Source organism: Salvelinus fontinalis, chromosome 38 (genome assembly GCF_029448725.1).
Source record: "Salvelinus fontinalis isolate EN_2023a chromosome 38, ASM2944872v1, whole genome shotgun sequence".
Lineage (NCBI taxonomy): Eukaryota > Metazoa > Chordata > Actinopteri > Salmoniformes > Salmonidae > Salvelinus > Salvelinus fontinalis.
Genome location: NC_074702.1, coordinates 4,017,438 through 4,036,756, shown reverse-complemented (window position 1 = coordinate 4,036,756; position 19,319 = coordinate 4,017,438). Strand labels below are relative to the sequence as shown.

The following is a 19,319-nucleotide window of genomic DNA, read 5'->3' as shown; positions in this document are numbered from 1 at the left end:
AATATAACTTTTTGGCCACGCACACCAGTGGTGGGTTTGGCGTTGAAAGAAGGACACATTATGTAACAGTATTGCTTCCATCCCTCTACTCGCCCCAACTTGGGCTCAAACCAGGGACCCTCTGAACACATCAACAACTGCCTCCCACGATGAAGCATCGTTACCCACCACTCCACAGCCCTTGCAGAGCAAGGGAAACAACTACTTCAAGGTCTCAGAGTGAGTGACGTCATCAATTGAAACACTATTAGTGCGCACCCCACTAACCATTTCACACCGGTTACACTTACCCCCTTTAACCTCTTCCTTTTCCGCAGCAACCAGTGATCCGGGTCACGGCATCAATGTAACAGTATTGCTTCCGTCCCTCTCCTCGCCCCTACCTGGGCTCGAACCAGAGACCCTCTGAACACATCAACAACTGCTTCCCACGAAGCATCATTACCTATCACTCCACAAAAACCGCAGCCCGTGCAGAGCAAGGGGAACAACTACTTCATGGTCTCAGAGCGAGTGATGTCACCGACTGAAACACTATTAGCGCGCTAACTAGCTAGCCATTTCACACCGGTTACACATATGCAGAAAAGTACCTCATACCTACTGTAAAATATGGTGGTGGATCTTTGATGTTATGCGGCTATTTTGCTTCCTCTGGTCCAGGGGCCCTTGTTAAGGTCAACACATCATGAACTTTACAGTACCAGGATATTTTTGCAAAAAACCTGGTTGTCTCTGCCAGGAGGCTGAAACTCCACAAGTGGATCTTCCAGCAAGACAATAACCTCAGGCAAAAATTCCCCCCTAAAATAAATGGTTCATTCAGTGCCATTATCTACGCAAGGAGAGGGTGCCGGAGTATATTGACAACAGGGATGCCAAAAATGTTGACCCCTATCTTACAAAAATGAAAATAAGTTACTTTACTCTTTCTCTGAGAAATTGTATTAGTATAAAATAATATAATTTCCCCATGTTTTTGAGTATACAAAATAGCTCAACATTTGTATTATTTATTTTATACAGTCGTTTTTGCTCATCTTTAACCAGGGTGCCAATAATGTCGGAGGTGACTGTAACTGTTCATCAGAACAGGTGAGAGGGACAAATATAGTTATAAGCATTATTCTGATGAGATGAGAGGGGTCAAGACAAATCACCTCAGCTGTGACATTGCAACAACAAGTCCAAGGGAGCTAAACAGACAGAAGGATTGAGGGGGAGAGAGCCCACTACAGCAGAACAACTAGGGAATAGGCTATTTGGAGACAGTGGCTAGATTCCAAACAGATAAACTCTCCCCTCGGCCCTTCCCCTCTGTCCTTGATGACCCTCCCCTCTACCCCATCAGCCCCTCCCTTCTGTCCTTGATGACCCTCCCCCCTAAGCACCTCCCCTCTGTCCCCTCTGTCCTTAATGGCCCTCCCTCCCTCCCTCACAGATAAACACAGAGACTGGATTGGTGCTAGAAACAGGCAGAGGACCTGCATTATCAAACAGCTCAATCAGAGGACCTGCATTATCATACAGCTCAAGCAGGCCAAGCAGAGGACTTGCATTATGATACAGCTCAATCAGAGGACCTGCATTATCAAACAGCTCAAGCAGGCCAATCAGAGGACCTACATTATCATACAGCTCAATCAGAGGACCTGCATTATCAAACAGCTCAAGCAGGCCAGGCAGAGGACCTGCATTATCATACAGCTCAATCAGAGGTTCTACATGATCAAACAGCTCAAGCAGAAGACCTGCATTATCACACAGCTCAATCAGAGGACCTACATTATCAAACAGCTCAAGCAGGCCAGGCAGAGGACCTGCATTATCATACAGCTCAAGCAGAGGACTTGCATTATCATACAGCTCAATCAGAGGACCTACATTATCATACAGCTCAATCAGAGGACCTGCATTATCAAACAGCTCAAGCAGGCCAGGCAGAGGACCTGCATTATCATACAGCTCAATCAGAGGACCTGCATGATGAAATGCTGCATTATTGCTCTCTCTCACATGCTGAGAATGTGTTTCGTTTGTAATGTAGTGGATTAACATGGGAAAATCTACCAATTAAAGCTTAACTGCTCTTTCTTTTATTGGTTTGGTTTCATTGGTTTCATTTTGGTGATAAAATTGGTGATTTATTGGCGATATTCTGTTTATTAATACACCAAAGGTATACAATGAATGTCCATCCATAACATGTAATGGGGTAAAGATAATTCTGCTGAACAGCCATTTTGTCGATGCAGTATCTCTGTGATAATTAACATGTAATCACCTCTCAAACCTCTCTCTGTTGCTCTGTTTGTGTCACCTTGGCCTCCTGTTTCAAAGTGAAAATGAACCAAAGAAAACATACTTTTAACTGCATATAAGTAGCCCGACGTCTGTCACATCTTGGACGGGCGTGTTATTCTCGTATTTCCTGCGTGCTTTGAACTACACACTAGAATAGATGGTCGTTCGTCCCTATTCAAGCAGCCAGGCTGCAGGACATTTCGGTCTCTAACGTGACGTTGCTTCCACCTGGTGGTTATACGACGACAGCAACACAAAATGACCGCAAAGGTCAGTAGTTAGATAATGCATAGGCGTTTTTGTGACGGAATTACCATAATGCTGTGTTTCAACACATTAAATATATAGTTTAAAAAAAATGATAAGTTCAAATTGTTAAAATTGCTTACGATACCTATTGCAATAGGACCACAAAGGCGAGAACTTGAGATGAGTCATTGGTTGGAAACGGCAATAAAGCGTCGGTGTCAGCCAGCCTTTTGTGCCGGAAAACAACAAATGGATGTCTGGGCGCTGAAACAGTCTAATTGTTGGTGAACAGTCATAAAGTAATTCAAATAGAAGAAGCAGACAACATGGCTGAGCCCGCGTTTTATGGAGCAGCTTTCTGGATTAAGACCTTTGAAGACAGGCCCCATCTGCGTCACAGCGCGGCCAAACAACACCATAGCAGGCCCTGTGAGTGTGGTAGTGTGAATTGTGTGTGTGTGTGTGTGACTGGAAACATAGGTGTTTTCAATGTGTTTGAATGAATGTTTTTTGAACGACGTGGTTAACCATGGTTGTGTGTAATTACAACCATTAAAATGTTTACCCCTTTAAAAATAGCCTGTATGAAAAGCATATTATAGTGATATTTAGACGCGAGGACTTGCATGGTGTTGCTTCCTTTCCGCTCTCAATCGCTTTGCACCCCATAAACAGTTAAAGCTGTGATTGTGGTTTATTGCTGCATGGCAACCAATATCGTGTGCCAGTGCACATTGGCCTATAGCAAATAGCATGGAGCTGGCTTGTCCAATGTCCAGCAATGCGTTTAATATGTACTGTATGTTGGGATTCAGAACTCATAGTCGTGCTATTAACAAGGCCTAAAGGAAAGCGAGAGAAGGGGCTGTTGAAACGGTGTGTGGTGCTACTAAGCCAACATGGACTACACGGGAAATGCCCGCTTTAAATCCACTAATCCTATATAGGCCTGTAGGATTTACATCTGTTCGCTTCTTTAGTACCTGTTGGACATAATTATGCTCATAGTCCAAGCCTACCTATACTCTCAAACTTTTACTAAATAAATAACATTTTCTGTAAATATTGAGTAGGGATATGTTTAATGTTTTAATAAATAGGCCTATTCATCTTGTGATAGTTTATCATACGCAACATTTATATCAGGCATAGGCCTAAACATGAAAAATATGGTTGCCTTTTTAAATGAAAATTATAACTGAATAATATGAAGTTCTGTAGCAACTATAGTTGTTATGTTTTGGATAGAAGGAAATAAATACAAATATCTTGTCAGATGTTGGACATTTATCAACAATTAGAACAATTAGAATCTTAGTAACAATTAATTATCTGATTTCCAAACAATAAATATGGATTGCGATGCACAAAATAATTTGACATTTTATTTGATATTTCATACAAACGACTCTTCCATTTTAGAATCGGAATACTCTGACATTGAGGTATTTTGCGTGTGCACAGTGTTGCTCTAATTCCATAGACAAAACTGTTAAGGATTTTTATCCAAGCAATTCAAAAAAAATGTCACACCGACTAAACATTTGCTTTCGGCAAAAAAAGATGAATAAATAAATAGTCTGACAGGTAGTTGAAACACATTCAGTTAGTCAACGCATAAACATGATTATGCCTATAACATAGACTAAACTCTGGGTGAAAAAACACACAATCAATTCATGAAACATTTCATGCAACGAACATCAGACAATGTCTAACATGTAATCTGTGTGCATTAATGAAATGATTTACCAATTACATCCAAGTTATTGAGATAACATCAAAGTACCAATCAAACAAATAAGCATTATCAAACAGAGAAGACTCTGGGAAGAAAACGAGCCGACAGATTTTACAACGACAACAACACAACAGTCCTACAGAACACAACAGACTATAGATCAAGCAAAATGTGGATAGATTGGCAACTATTTTCCAGAAATATCTTCGTTTCCTGAAAGTCCACCAATTGTAACTATTCACAGTTTATTCTACGGGTCTACAGGGCCCGCGCGGCTCACCTTTTTAACATGTCTTTCGACGGTCCTTATTCCCTTTCTTCATCTTCATCCGGCGGTTCTGAAACCAGATTTTAATTTGTCTCTCAGTCAGATTAAGAACTCTTGCTACTTCGTATCTACGGTCGCGGGGGAGATACATGTTAAACAGAAACTCCTTCTCCAGTTCGAGAATCTGATACTTAGAGTATGGACAGCGCTTTTTTCTGGTGGATTTTGCATGAAGCCAGTTGGAGGATGGGTCATCTGAAAGAAGGTTCGACAAAAGCGAGACAGAGCTCATGAGAAATAGTGTTTCCACAAGAGTCAGAATGGTATTACAAACTGTGGATGACGAACAACAGCAGACAAGGTCTTGCTGAAATAGCCAACATGCAGTAGCTAATACAGTCAGCCGTCTGTGTGCTCGTTTCGGCCTTCTGACCCTAAGGCCTAGTCTACTGCCCACAACAGTGGGAAATTAACTAGTATAGTTTTGTCTATCATAATCCAAATAGCAAAATACTGGTTTCTCACAGTAAAAACTGAGTCGAGGAGGGGACGACATTTTGCCGCTGTGGGGCAGCTGCTTTGGTCCAACATAATCCAAATAGCAAAATCATATCTTTCACAGTAGGTTTCAAACTAGATCGAGGAGGGGAAGGGGTTTTGCTACTGTCGGTCAGTGGTACTGCTTTGGCGCAATATGGATCCATTCGTTATCAAATAATGGATACAATAATTCGACGTGAACTCAACCTTTACAGCAGGCCTATATTATATCATAAATAATTTATTAACGTCAGCCTCTGACTTTATATTTCTAGATTCCTGCTTAATTCAACATGAATGAATTCCAAAGATCGAGACACATATGAGATCATGATCACCATTACGCATGAAGCCAAATGAAAGATGCCGAGCTTACTTGTGTTGATCTCCCTCTTTTCCTCTACGGTTGATGTGCTGCTCTCTTCGTTGGGTTTGGAGAAAATGGCATCACACGCGATCGTATCCTTCTCTGCGCGGAAAGGTCCGCTGTCAATGTCGGACACAAGCGGTGTGTGCGTTTCCAGCGTTGTGCAGTCCCCATTTCCTATCAGCGGCTCGGGTTTGATATCATAGTTCATATTTGACGATAATCCCGTTAAACATATCGACGTAGAAACCGGTTCCAACGCCCAGGAACGCATAAACATCCCATCGGTATCTCCTGTTGGACAATGGTGGTGTAAATAGGGCTGGTGTGTTATAGATGCGCTGCTCGGAGGCTGATGAGCAGAAATGGGACTCCAAGACGCACTGAAAATAGAAGATTTTGTCTGCAAAGGGCACGATTCCTGACCGCCATATTCAGTTAGCATCGGCTGGCTCGCCTGTTCCAGCCCTGGTCCGCTTGAGTATGTGTGTGCCATAATATCCCCTTGGTCGCGGGGAAGATGAGAGTCTGCATAGTAACTAAGCGTGCCTAATGTCGACATGACAACAAATACACAAAGCCAAAGGCAACTAAACGTCCACTGTAAAATATTTAGAAAAACAGGATCATGATACTACTTCGCTGCACCAAGAACCACCACATTCGTTCAATAAATTGAACCTTGGCCGGGATTGGATTGGGTGCCGCAGACACGTGACCGTGGGACAGAACAATAAATAATAAATCAGTCTACTCAACTAGCTAAATGGTCACCATTTTCCTCCGTTATATTTTTAATAGCAAAGTCATATGCCTATATCATTTTATACAAGCAGTAAGGTTTATGATTTCTGTTTTGAGATGAGACTTTAACGTTGATATGTTTTATATAGGTCTAGAAAGTGAGAGAGTATAGCATGTTTTTCTAGCCTCCTTAAATAATAAAGGAATGCAGCAAAGTAGTAAGGAGCTATATCTCCTCTGTGACGTATAGTCGTTACTACGCGCAGAATAAGACACATTCATTTCCTTCTAAGAACTCTCACCACCGATCTAAAATGTGGAATTCTATAGAATGAATTTATTCAATCAATTATCCAGTATCTATCAACATAATTCAGTCCATTATTGCCTATAGGCCTATAAGGGCAAAACCTCCGAGGTTATTCCAAAGACTTTATAGCATTAGATTGGCGATATCGTTATATAGGCTACTTATTAAATAGGACTCTAAAGAAAATACATGCAGCAATATTATTTGGGCAAATACATACCCACATTTAAAAATAGTAGACCTGTTAGATAATGGGCATATGTACTATAGGTACGCTGATGTGAGTGTGAGTTGGCATTTGCCATATTAATCATATTTGCCATTTAATGCCATTTGATGTATTCATAATAAAGTCACAGGCAAACCTATAGGTTACCATATGTGCTGTGGCGTACATCATTTTCATTGTTATTAGGCTATTTATTACACGTGTTATTCAAACCTGATATTTCGATTGTCATCCGAGTAATGCTCTTCAAACGGTTTGAGATTATTCCATTTTGGTTCACTTAAATAAGGACAACTAAAACAGCAAATATTTTAGTGATACTGTCTCCACTGCTCTGGGATATGTACATTTCAATTCCATGTAAAACGTTATATATGTAGACCTAAGTAGGATAAACACACCAAGGGCCGGTTTCCCGGACACAGATTGAACCATAGTCCTGGTCTAAAAATCATGTTCAGTAGAGAATCTCCAATGGATAACTAAAGGGCTTTTCAGTCATACATTTTTTTATTATTTTTTATTATAGTGTGTATTATTAATTCCAACGAATGAATTAGATCTTACTAACCAAATTATTGTCCCAAATCGATTCGAAAAAGTTAAGACCGAATCTAAAAATGCATACGTCACATAGGCTATTATCTGATAGTAAGACTAGGACTATTATTTATATTTAAGACTGCAAAACACAGGCATATACAACCACTTACACAATATGTGTACACAAGGAACAAGCTATGTGTATTCTACCATCGAATTAGTGTTCAGAAATAAAAATACAATACTTCTACATAGTAGCATCAACATATCCAAGTGTCAATAGATTATGGAGAAAGATCCCGTTGTGTTAGTGTGTAAAACCATAACAGACCCTTACTATTTATGGACCAATGAGTGAACACTAGGACTGTCTGCGCGGCGCTTTTAGCTATCAAAGTGGGGAGAGAGAGAACACGTTAGGTGCTATAGCAGTCTGTTTTTATCGCGGGGGCTATTTAGTTGTTTTTCTTTAGGTTACAACCTGGCTGTCTGGACTAAATATCGCCAATAAAATCCATCCTTTGTGTCCATTGTGTGGCGCAGCAGACGCATCCGGCACTTCGAATGCGTGCCACTGGGAACGCTGCAGCAGCGCACGAGGCATTGGCCAGACTGCAATGATCATAACCGAGGCCTTGCAGTCCTTCCTCTCCCTCAAGCTAACTCACTACCTCTCCCTCTGAGACATACAGGCCGCGTCTACCGCGCCTTTTGTTGTTGTTTTGAATAGATATGGCGATATATGTGAGGAACAACATTTCCCTTGCAGCCCTGATTTTTTTGTTCGTTTTTTCTTTTTGTTATATACATCAGACTCGGCGCCAGGATAAAGTGACTAAGGGGGAAGTTGAAATCGGGGAATGGACTACATTTGGGGGGTTATTGCATTGGAATTGTATTGAATGATGCTTATATCACGCTGTACCACAATAAACATACAGTTAAAAAAGCAGACTCCGAGATTTTTTTGTGCTTTTGAAGTCACAGGTTGGCGCGAAATCTGTAGGCTGTCTCCGCTGCACTGTATGCATGCTTATAATAGCCTAATGTCGACATGAGAGACAATTCATTTCCGCAGACACATGATATAAACAAATGCATCGGAATTGTTATAGAATATTCTACACACGATTAGGCTACTCAGTAAATGTAGCTTACTTCCTTCGGGGCACAGCTCTGTTGCCAGAGACAATTTGGAGTGTTCTGTGAAGCGCAGAGTTTTTACTGAGGCAATTAAGGCAGTTTCGTGTGGTGGGGGAAAATACAGCCTAACAACACGAAACTACCTGAACCCCTCAACCGCCCTCTCTCCTCCTATAGAAATAGATAGTCTACAAGCATTTTTTTGGATGCATTGATTCCGTTCGCACAACTGGAACAGATACAGTCGAAATCATAGGATCCTATAATTCACTCTCATTCTATGCGTAATTGTAATTAGATGGTCAAAATTCTAGCATTTTTTAATGTTTACACTTCTTTTACGCATAACACAACATTTGCACACCTGAAAAGATACAGTCCAAGTGGTGTGTCTTATTGCGTGCATATTTCACAGCGTTCCACATGTCGACAGACTGTGTCCTTTCATAGATAGCATATGATGATGAACCAAACTACCGCCAGTAATGTCCTTGAGAAAATAATGTTTTTTTCCGGGTCATTTTGCCACCATCCAGTACACCCTGCAGTAAACAAGAGCGATCCCGATGGAGTGTCTTTGACCATAAAACTTCACAATGGTCATTTCATTTGTATCTATTTAGCCAGGATAGTCCACTCAGTAACACATGCCTCTCTTTTCCAGGGAGTCTTAGACAACAAGTGTAGTGATGCATCATGGCTATGACTCGGGCAATGATTCCTATTGAAATGAAGGGCATCAGCGTCACACAAAAAAGGAAACTGATGTTCTTTTTTTCTTTACTGTAAAACCAACCCGCAACTGAACACATGGAAGCTCGTGGAATAAAGAGGGGGTCCCACCACCAGGCTATTCCTCTCGTGGGTATGAAAGATTACATTCTATACAGGAGAGATGATCTGTGGACTAAAGCATTCCAATGCAAGGTAAAAACGTGCCATGTTTTTATTGACTTACTTAGTGAGGCCAACAGACAACATATCAATTCATTTCACAGTATAGTCTCTCTATAGACAAAGCAATGACAATATGGGCAATATTATTAAAACGGTTTGGAGAGAACAATAAAAATATTAATAAAAATACGAGAAGGCAAACTGTAAACAATATTTACAAGTCTCAGATACGTTTCTTGTGTATAAATAAAACCCTTAACAAAATAGTTATTGTGTGATGCTTTTAGTATATATGGCTATAATACCAGCGAAATGTGCAGATATTAAATATCAAATCCATCGAGGCTCTTTAGCCATGACGTAACGCAGGCCTATATTGCTACAGGTTACAACATTTCCCCAAGAGCTATTCCAGCATGCACAGATGTCAATGCGTCACTCAAGGTGGCTATATACATGTATTATGTACCACGAATGCCGATATTGTGCAGCTCTGGAACACTTAAGTCGTTCCATTTCTATAGTAACTGTTGGTATATACATAAAGGGAGCAACCATATGTTACGACAGTATAAATACATAACCACGACAAACTAAACAGAGACGTATTCAGGTAAAATGTCAACAAAACGACATATCAATAAGTTAGCAATAGTAGCCCTAACCTACACGGTCATATTCACACGACAAGGGTTTCTCAAAGGAAGGCGCTCTGGCCATTGATGGAGGAGGGAGCCAAATACGGCACGAATGTCTCACGAAAAACTGAAGTTGTTCGCTAGCTCCCGATAGCTCCTGTTTTCCCGACTCATTTTTTTCAGTTTCATTCTTCGGTTTTGGAACCAGATTTTGACTTGCCTGTCTGTCAGGTGGACGCTGCGGCTGATCTCCAGGCGACGCTCACGAGTCAAGTACATATTGAAGAGAAATTCTTTCTCTAGCTCAAGAGTCTGGTGCTTGGTGTAGGGACAACGCTTTTTCCTGCCACTCCTCGCTGTCAGCCAGTTAGCTTTGGTTTCAGATGTTCCACCTCCTGTAGAAAGACATTGAAAGAGAAATTAGTGCGGGCAACATATTTTTCTTTCATGCTACTGCACTGAAGTAACTTTAAAATAATTGTTGCCCAAATGTAATTATTGTACACAGAAATAATGCATTCCCCAATTCCATAACATGTTTGCATCTATAGACAAACACTGACCTAATACTTATCAAAATAAAAAATGTGTTGTCTAAAATTATCTTTAAATAGCCATCCTGAGCCCATGAGTTTATTTGACAGTAATACGAAGTTAATGTAGACACACACACACACACACACAATGCCCGTTGTATGCACATATTTTGCATCTATCGAAAAACCTAAGCTATTACATCCACGTTGTGCTCAAGATTCACTTAATTATATTTCAATGTAATAATACGCCTTTATTAAGACATAAAAGTAACTCATAGTCTGCTGAAATGATGGCTGCAGTTGCTGGTTTATGGGGAAGACTGAGGACATCAACGCGTTGTATTAGACAGATGTACTGGACAGGATTGGCCTTGCTGCTCCTCGTCATAAAATAATATAAAAAAACTGGAGGAAATCCCAGCTCGTGGCCACCCTGTCAAACCCCACAAAGACATGCCTTTACCGCTGCGCATATAACCCACATATGGGGAAGTTTTCATGTCCACAAAATAATCGATATAGCAGTAGGATATGCCTCTAAAACCCAAGGTTAACGCCAAGGCACATCTACACTGACTCGGGGGCATTGACACTACACTCCCTCCATGTACACCCATCAAGATCCTATTGTCATAAACGTCATATTTTGGATTTAGAGCAGTACTCACCTTTAACGGGGTTGTCTGGACTTTCTGCACAGCTCTCGGTGGGTTCGGCGGAGGACAAACCATCTACAGACGGTGCCCGGGTGTCCTCATCCGGAGCACATGGCGGTGGGTCAGGCAGTGCTTCACTCTCCCTCCTGCCTGTATCCACCACCGGGGTAGGAGACGGCGGTGAGGTGTCGAAACGGGCCGGACGTTGTAGATCGAAGTGAGTAGGCTGTGGGTTCCGCTGAACGTCTTGATACAACTTTGAAGAGGTATATGTCTGAGACAGGCGGAAGTAACCGGGAACAGGCACGGTGCTGTTTGTAACCGGGCATGATCCCGGTGTTAACCGGGAATAGGAAATGTCTTCCGTCGTTGTTGACCCTTTAAGACACTTCTCTGATTCATACAGGCAATACGCATTCTCCTCTTTGATGCTCGGAGAGAATGAACAATGAGCAATTTGCTGCTGGTTGTTCGGCTGATCTACTCGACAAGATCTCGAAGTCTCTAGCCATGTTTCCATCCCTTGAATATGTGAATATGGGCCAGATGAGGGTACCATAGTTTGAGAATTGCTCTCGTTGCGTTTACTGAGCCCCGAGAAAAAAGCGCGGTTGGGTAGTCCATAAGAGTACTCGGAGCCTGGTGACAAATACACGCCGTTACTTTGGTAGTATGAGGCACCGCTCTCGGTTCGTCCGTGGATTAAGGAGTCCACTAAAAACGAGTTTCCACTTTGGTTGTCAGAGCATGACATCGTTGGCGTATAATTTGACGGAGGATGAGGATAGCCCTTTCTGGCTGACATTTCTTGTGCAAAATATGCTGAATATAATTACAGATACTCACACTTCTCTGCGCTTTAGCTGACAGCCAATTAAAACACAAGAAGAGAGACTCCTCCCATTGAAAGCACGTAATGCCATATTCATTTTGTTTAAAGATTTAATATAATACATGAAAAAGTAAAGGTAAGTGGTGTATTAAAAGCTATCATTTCAACCTAAAATGGTGGATAGATAGTATAGGTGACATGACATGGGCTGCATTACCTTTTACGATAATCTGTGTTGTAAACATTGACCTCATGCACCCTCTCACAGACACACACACACACACACACACACACACACACACACACACACACACACACACACACACACACACACACACACACACACACACACACACACACACACACACACACACACACACACACGAGAGAGGGGAAGATACAATCATACACAAAGAACTATTTACATGTGAAGGGTCAGTGCAAATAACTGCAGATGTCTTCAGACCTTGAAAACAGTTTAGTGGAAAGCTCGTTACACTTTCCTCTCCGGGAAGCGTCAAAACATTGCTCTATTCAAATTCACAGAACATTGTGACAAAATATCTATTTGACTATTAGTTAATGTCCCTTAGTTACAAGCGTGAATGTGAGCTATTTAGCTACCAATTACACATCATTTTACATGCGTAAGCAATAATCAACTTGACAATATAAAGGTTAATAGGCCTACATGAAGCCAGACTATAGTGTTAGAACAAAACTCGTTTTCTACTTTGCTGCTGGATAAGTCAGAAACAAAATAGGCTGTGGCAAAGATTGTTTACCTATCTTGTTAACATAATGGGAAATATAATCTAAAACAAACACGTTACAAACACGTAATTTATCAAAGACATGTGCATTTGTTATGAAAAACCTTGTGCGTAATTGGTGCGAAACGCATTTTACAAGTGTACAACTCGGCACGTTTAGATGATTTTATACACCGGCAGAACCAATTTCTGTGGTATCCCATTCATTTTCTTAAGAATCGAATTGAAAACAATATCCTCAGATATCCCCAAATTGAATAGAAATAGATTAGGTCTATGTAAATCATAGCAATAGGCCTAGCTGTGTTATGTGGTTCTAACCACAGCCTTTATAAATACCACTTGCCTTTAGTATTCACCCATGCAGTTGGGAAAAAGATCATCCTTGCTATGTTTGTTACTACAATTTTCCACGGTTATATTACGTTATTGTTCTGACACCAAAAACATTATATGGTGCGACTTATTTGGGATTTTATCCGATTTAGAAATTAATTTAAAAAAATGAATAGCCTAAGCCATTGATTTGAGTGGGTACTAGTCTCATGACGTGCGTAGAATAATTTCAACAGCCTGTTTATTTACCTCTAGCCAGTGGTACTTTAAGTTATTATTAAGTTATTTTCATACTTAAAATCATTTAATGCATGTCTCCTGCGGATAATAAAATCATGTTAACAATACTTCCTCTGTTCCAAGTTATTCTTGCAACGGGGACAAAAAAATATGCCTGCGCCCCTCGTGCGTAATGTGGCACTTTACTACATCCGCTAACAGCTATTTTACTTTTCACTGGAGACTAAAAAGCCCTCCGGTAGGCTATGGGATACTCAGCTACAATGTTCCCCTTCCCAACACACACACAAACCAAACACATGTTATAATCTAACGTTTCGTATTTGGTAAACTATGGTAATAATGACTCAAATAAGAATCATTCGAATAGTTCGTGTTATTTTTCCAGAAAAACGCCATAGACATCTCTAGACAGCATACGGCCTATGTTTAAAGTTATTTTCCGTTTAGCATATTGGTTATATTGAGATGTATATTGTATAAAATAACCACAAGCTATTCTGTGCTGTGAAACGGTAGGTAGGCCTATTCAGTCATCCTCTCCCATGGAATACATTGGTTCTAATACATTGTGTCATCTAATATTATATTTCCAATAATGTGTATTTCAGCTATAAACCAGCTTTATATATCATTTTATAGCAGAATGGAAAGGCTCCTTACAAAAACGCCTCACTTTATCCCATTTTACCAAGAAAAAACTGGACCACACACGTATTTGTTTTCCCATTTCGAGCATTTTGAAATATATTTCGATAAAAATAAGAGAATATGTCACAATTATACACACATAGGGATAATTACCTGAACAATGAAACCCTGTAATGGAATGAGTCTGTGAATCTTTGGATGTTTGATGCATGGGAAGTAGTCTCGGCCAGAGTTCCGTCCACATCACGGCATTGATCCATGACATTGATCCGAGCAGCGCCTCCCAGTGGAACAAACAAACAACCACGTTCGAACTGCAGATTCCATCCTGAATATATTCCTGCCCGTGCACGCTGAGCTGCTGAGACAAATGAAGAAGGAAAAGTCCGCGAACACAAGCTTTCAATGCTCCCAGGCAGGCAGCCGTTGTTTTTAAAGCCCTTAGTCACAGTTAATAACCTTGGTCTCAGACGGTTTATTGCACTACACTCCAATTGTACAAATGCTCCAGACGAAGACGCGTTTTATGGCCAAGTTGCTGCAGCAACAGGGAGGATGTGTCCGTAAAGGCGGCATTCCGGCTGGCCTGACTGGACAGGATGCACAGCCCAACACCATCACCCGGACTGGCTGCAGTCGGCCATCTACACTAGCTTAATGCTGCTATCCCTCTTAATTGGTGTTTTCACTAGTCCACTATTCATGAACGCCCATAGGCTTTGAACTATACGACATTAACCGAAATATTGACAAACATTAGCCAGTTTTACACATAGGCCTAATACACAATCAGTAGGTCTAATATCAACATTTGGCAATATAATAAAACAACAACTGATCAAGTTTATTTTAAATGTAGACCTACCTTAAGTATTTTGCTTTATTTATTTAAAGTAGGCTATACATTCTCTTTTATAGGCCTAGTATTATTTTTGAAACAATAAACTTAAACCCGGGACATTTAAACTCCAGACGTTGATTGTATATAAAAGTCGTCCGGTGATAGATGGTTTAGCATGGTACATAAAGTTGAATAAAATAACGTGCTAGACAACCTTTTGGGTGGAACTTCCGTAATGGATATTTAACATTAATGGCAGAGGATCCAATTTCGGCCCATGGGGGCAATGTAAAGTCAAATACATCATACATCTGATATGACCCACGCAGCCAGGTTTTATGTCGAGAATCATACAAGGAGATCTTTTCTCGAGACATATAGACCCATTCATCCAATGTAGAAAATAAACTAAGAAAACAAAGGGAAAGGTCTCGACCTGGGACTCGTATGTCTCCAATAGGGTGTGTGAAATAGGCTCAGCCTATATAGGGCCTAATCATTCCAAAAAAACATCGTAGGCTACTTACACCGAGGAACATTTGAATTGGCTCAAAAATGAAGACAAAGAACTAAAATGTCCCACAATTAGGCAATTTCGGCTCAATGTATTGGAGCAGCTTTTCTCTTGCCAAAAACGCAGGAAAATAGCTGATATGTTCCGACATTGAGAACTTAAACAAAACGAACACTTTCAAGTATCAGGGTTGATTGAACATTTTACAATATAACCTTTGTATGTCGAATATTTCACGAGAACAACAACAATGACAATCAATGCATAAATAACAGGCCTATGTTAAACTATAGCCTAGTCCTTCTGTGCGTGTGTAATGGCGACAACAAACAACCAACAAAGTTTGGGATAAATCATGCCTTCTCGTCATGGAAAAGGTATGTCCCCTTTGTAGGTGTATATATAATAAATGTAAAGATACAGTTTGTTAAATATGGTACATAGTTAAATGTCGAATTTGACATGAAATGGGCGCGCGTAAATCAAACTTTCGTGTAATTCATGCATTATGCATTGATGCCAATTAAATAATTTGCTCGAAAATTTGACTTTTACCCAAGTTAGGATTCGACCAAATATATGTTCTGTTTTGGTGGCACCACACTTTCGTAACAACAAATAGAAAGATCAAAAGATCAACAAGAAAATCAACTAAAATGAAAATAGGCCAATACTAATAATAATAATAATACACTAGATATTACTCACAACAAAATAAGTATGGTGGACAAATACATCTACAAATGTCCGTTCATCACGGGAGAGGTGTAATCAGGAATTTGCAGACCAACGAACTTGAAATTAGCGATTGAGCTTCATGCATGCCTTGTCTGAGGGGAGATGACATCCATCCGCCAGTGTTACAGCATAGGGTTCGTGGTATAATACTGAAAACGGTCTCTGTTCAGTTTCTTCTCTTTCATCCTCCTGTTTTGAAACCAGATTTTAACTTGGCGGTCGGTGAGATTGAGCATCCTCGAAAGTTGAAGACGTTTCTCCTTGTTGATGTAAACACTGAAAAAGAACTCCCTCTCCAATTCTCTGATTTGGTATTTGGTGTATGGACATCTCTTCTTACGGGTTCTCTGTCCACCTGAAAGGAAGAGTTGCAATTCAGATAGAAAGATCAAACAGGGAGCTGCTTTCGTTCTGGGAAAAACACAGAAATGGTGTCAAAGGGGTTATAAACAAGGGTCTAAATAGACTGACAACAAGTTGAGGCTTTTGTAAAAAAAAATAATCATAAAAACTAAAACTGAAAGCCTTGAATTAAGGTTGAAACTGGATAAATGTTTTTGGCCATGTTTTGCTTTTAATAAGCATGAAATCCCAAAATGTATATGCATATTTAGGGTACATTATGCAACATAATCATGACATTTCTTGGAGTTCAGTATATGGAAATGACGGGTGGGTGGTAAAAAGCAATAGCCCTAATAATAACACCTCTGGACAACATCAAACACCTCACAAAAGGAACATCATTACAAAAAGCAGTGGTAAACGCTTTCTAGTGCTGTGTATACTAGCCTAATGTATTCTACGGTGTATGCTGTGCTTTCTACACATTTTCTATGTAATGTGTATGTTTTTATAGATTTTATGGATCCCAGGACTCTCTGGAAAACAGTGCCCACTGTGCAAAAACTGGTTGAATCAACGTTGCTTCCACGTCATTTCAACAACAAAATATTCAATATGATGACGTTGAATCAACGTGGAAAAACTGATTGGATTTGCAAAAAGTCATCACCGCAAGGGAATTCTTTTTCACCCAACTTCTAACCTAAATCCAATGACATGGTGAATTGTTTTGTTGCTTTCATGTTGAATTCACGTTAGTTGACAACTCAACCAAATGTAAATCAAAACTAGACGTTGAACTGACGTCTGTGCCCAGTGGGTGGCAATTGTTACTGAGTGGACCATCCTCCTGGCTAAAAATATTAAAGAATCAATTAAATCAACTACATTTTAAAAATGATTTACTTTATCACCTTATACTATATCACTAAGATTATATTAATATAATAACAATATACCATTCAGGTTATAGGGGGAACCATGCAGCACATATTCAATACGTCCCTGGGTTATAATGTATAAAAATATAATTTTGCAATAAATCTATCAATTCATTAAGTTATCGTTGCAGTCGTTTGATACGTTATGAAAAGTAAGCCAAGCTATGCGTCTATAAACTAGAACAACTAATAGGCCTACAAAGAATGCTCGAATATTTTAGAATGGGAAATTCTCTGTCTTTCACGGCCAATTTCAGTTCCAAGCACGTGATCTTGTCGTTTATAACAACGTTTTGTTGGGGTAGATCTACAGCCCCACAATAAACCTTATGCGCTTATAAAACAGCATATAAACGCCTTAACAGCAGCGCGTTAGATTGCAAACTTTCTCACAGAACTGGTGCACGTCGTCTTTATACTCACGGCTGGCGCTATATTTCTCCTCATTGTTGCCGGAAGAAGACACGGGGCTGCAGCTCACCTCGCCCGGCGGTCCCTCCTCTGTATCCCGGCACTTGTCGGAACCGGTCACCGGAACTGTAGGTTGTTTGGTGACAGTTCTGTCCACGGAGTGTTCGCTTGTTGGTGTGGTGTCTGCGCTCCCTTGAGCAGTATCGAAAAACTGATCAAATGCTTGCGGTAACACTCCATTCCTACTCACACTGCCCTGGAGACTTGATGTAGGATTGGAGCTGCTGGAGTGATATACATCACTGGAGTTATTTCTCGTGAATATTTCCCCCAAGGAGGTCGAGCTTGATAGACAGTCCCTATGCACCGTGTCCTCAGTGGGGTAGCAGTGTGACATACCGCCCCTATGGTGGTGCCATTTACTGGAGCTACCAATGCCATGATAGTCCCTGAAAGCTACCTCTCTGACAGACGGAAGCTGTGGCAGAGTTGAGGATGGGTAGGAATATGTCAAGGGACAAGAAGACTGACTCTGGTGGGACAAAAAAGGAGGGAGGCTTGAGAAGTCTGTTCCCGAGACGTAATAGGTGCAGCTGCCGGGCAAATACATATTAGACCCAACTGGGACCCGCTCATCCAAATCCATAATGATTCGATCTTGCGTAGCCCGTAGCCTCCTCTAATAGTCTACCAACCCTCCCTTCGCATCGTTCCTATGTGCTGCTAGGCTCCAGTCACTTTGAAGCAGATCCGTTGAGCAACAAATTGTAAGACGTGAAGCTGACGTGCAGTTTGTTCTCCATCCATTCCTCAGAGCGCCAGTCATGTGACCAGGGGCAGAACTGGACAGAGACGTTAGTTCAACTGATGCGTTGCAATGAGTGAATGCGTTTCTTAATTAAAGTGTGTGATATGAAATAATTTTCCAAATGTATAAGTAACCATACCAAATAATGGTTTGGTATGGATTGAAACACCTTTGAGGTCACGGTAAATCAAGGCCTTGTTGCAGCATGTGCGAATAACCTTTGTTATCAACGACAATCCCGGGGTTAATACTTTTGAATCTGATTTTCATGTGTTATATTCTCTTTATCTCTGGAACATACCTTGGTCAATATGGCGCATATGCTGTTGTATGGACGCATAAAGGCATTGTAAAGTGTATGGGTAAAATACAGTTTGTATGAAATATAATTATACCAGAATAACCCAGAGCCTTCTATTTGCCATAAAAGGCTCCGGATCAATCTATTTCCACAACCACTATGCCTTTTCCACTAATATATTACGCTAGTAGTAATATTAGCCTACAGCATGTGGGCTAAGGCTGCAAGAAGAATACATTTGTATTATACAGAAGCCCATCTCAATCTAGCGCTATATCAATATATTTGTACGAATTTCCATTTCTATATATCAATATATTTGTACGAATTTCCATTTCTATATATCAATATATTTGTACGAATTTCCATTTCTATATATCAACATATTTGTACGAATTTCCATTTCTATACATCAATATA

The 19,319-nt window shown here is 40.4% G+C and overlaps 3 protein-coding genes across 3 annotated transcripts; all 3 read right to left on the bottom strand.

The window, feature by feature from the left end:
• Positions 1–3,924: 3,924 nt before the first annotated feature.
• On the bottom strand, positions 3,925–6,119 carry hoxa9b (homeobox A9b). The gene is made up of 2 exons (XM_055904252.1): positions 5,479–6,119; positions 3,925–4,817 (listed from the first exon to the last, which is right to left on the bottom strand). The coding sequence occupies exons 1-2, from the start codon at positions 6,029–6,031 to the stop codon at positions 4,579–4,581; spliced, it is 792 nt and encodes a 263-aa protein (XP_055760227.1). The 5' UTR covers positions 6,032–6,119; the 3' UTR covers positions 3,925–4,578.
• A 3,250-nt stretch (positions 6,120–9,369) lies between these two features.
• Positions 9,370–11,973, bottom strand: hoxa10b (homeobox A10b). The gene is made up of 2 exons (XM_055904185.1): positions 11,181–11,973; positions 9,370–10,368 (listed from the first exon to the last, which is right to left on the bottom strand). The coding sequence occupies exons 1-2, from the start codon at positions 11,971–11,973 to the stop codon at positions 10,091–10,093; spliced, it is 1,071 nt and encodes a 356-aa protein (XP_055760160.1). The 3' UTR covers positions 9,370–10,090.
• Positions 11,974–16,151: 4,178 nt separating this feature from the next.
• Positions 16,152–18,590, bottom strand: LOC129837854 (homeobox protein Hox-A11b-like). The gene is made up of 2 exons (XM_055904327.1): positions 17,803–18,590; positions 16,152–16,448 (listed from the first exon to the last, which is right to left on the bottom strand). Exons 1-2 carry the CDS (start codon positions 18,434–18,436, stop codon positions 16,216–16,218), a joined length of 867 nt encoding a protein of 288 aa, XP_055760302.1. The 5' UTR covers positions 18,437–18,590; the 3' UTR covers positions 16,152–16,215.
• Positions 18,591–19,319: the final 729 nt, after the last annotated feature.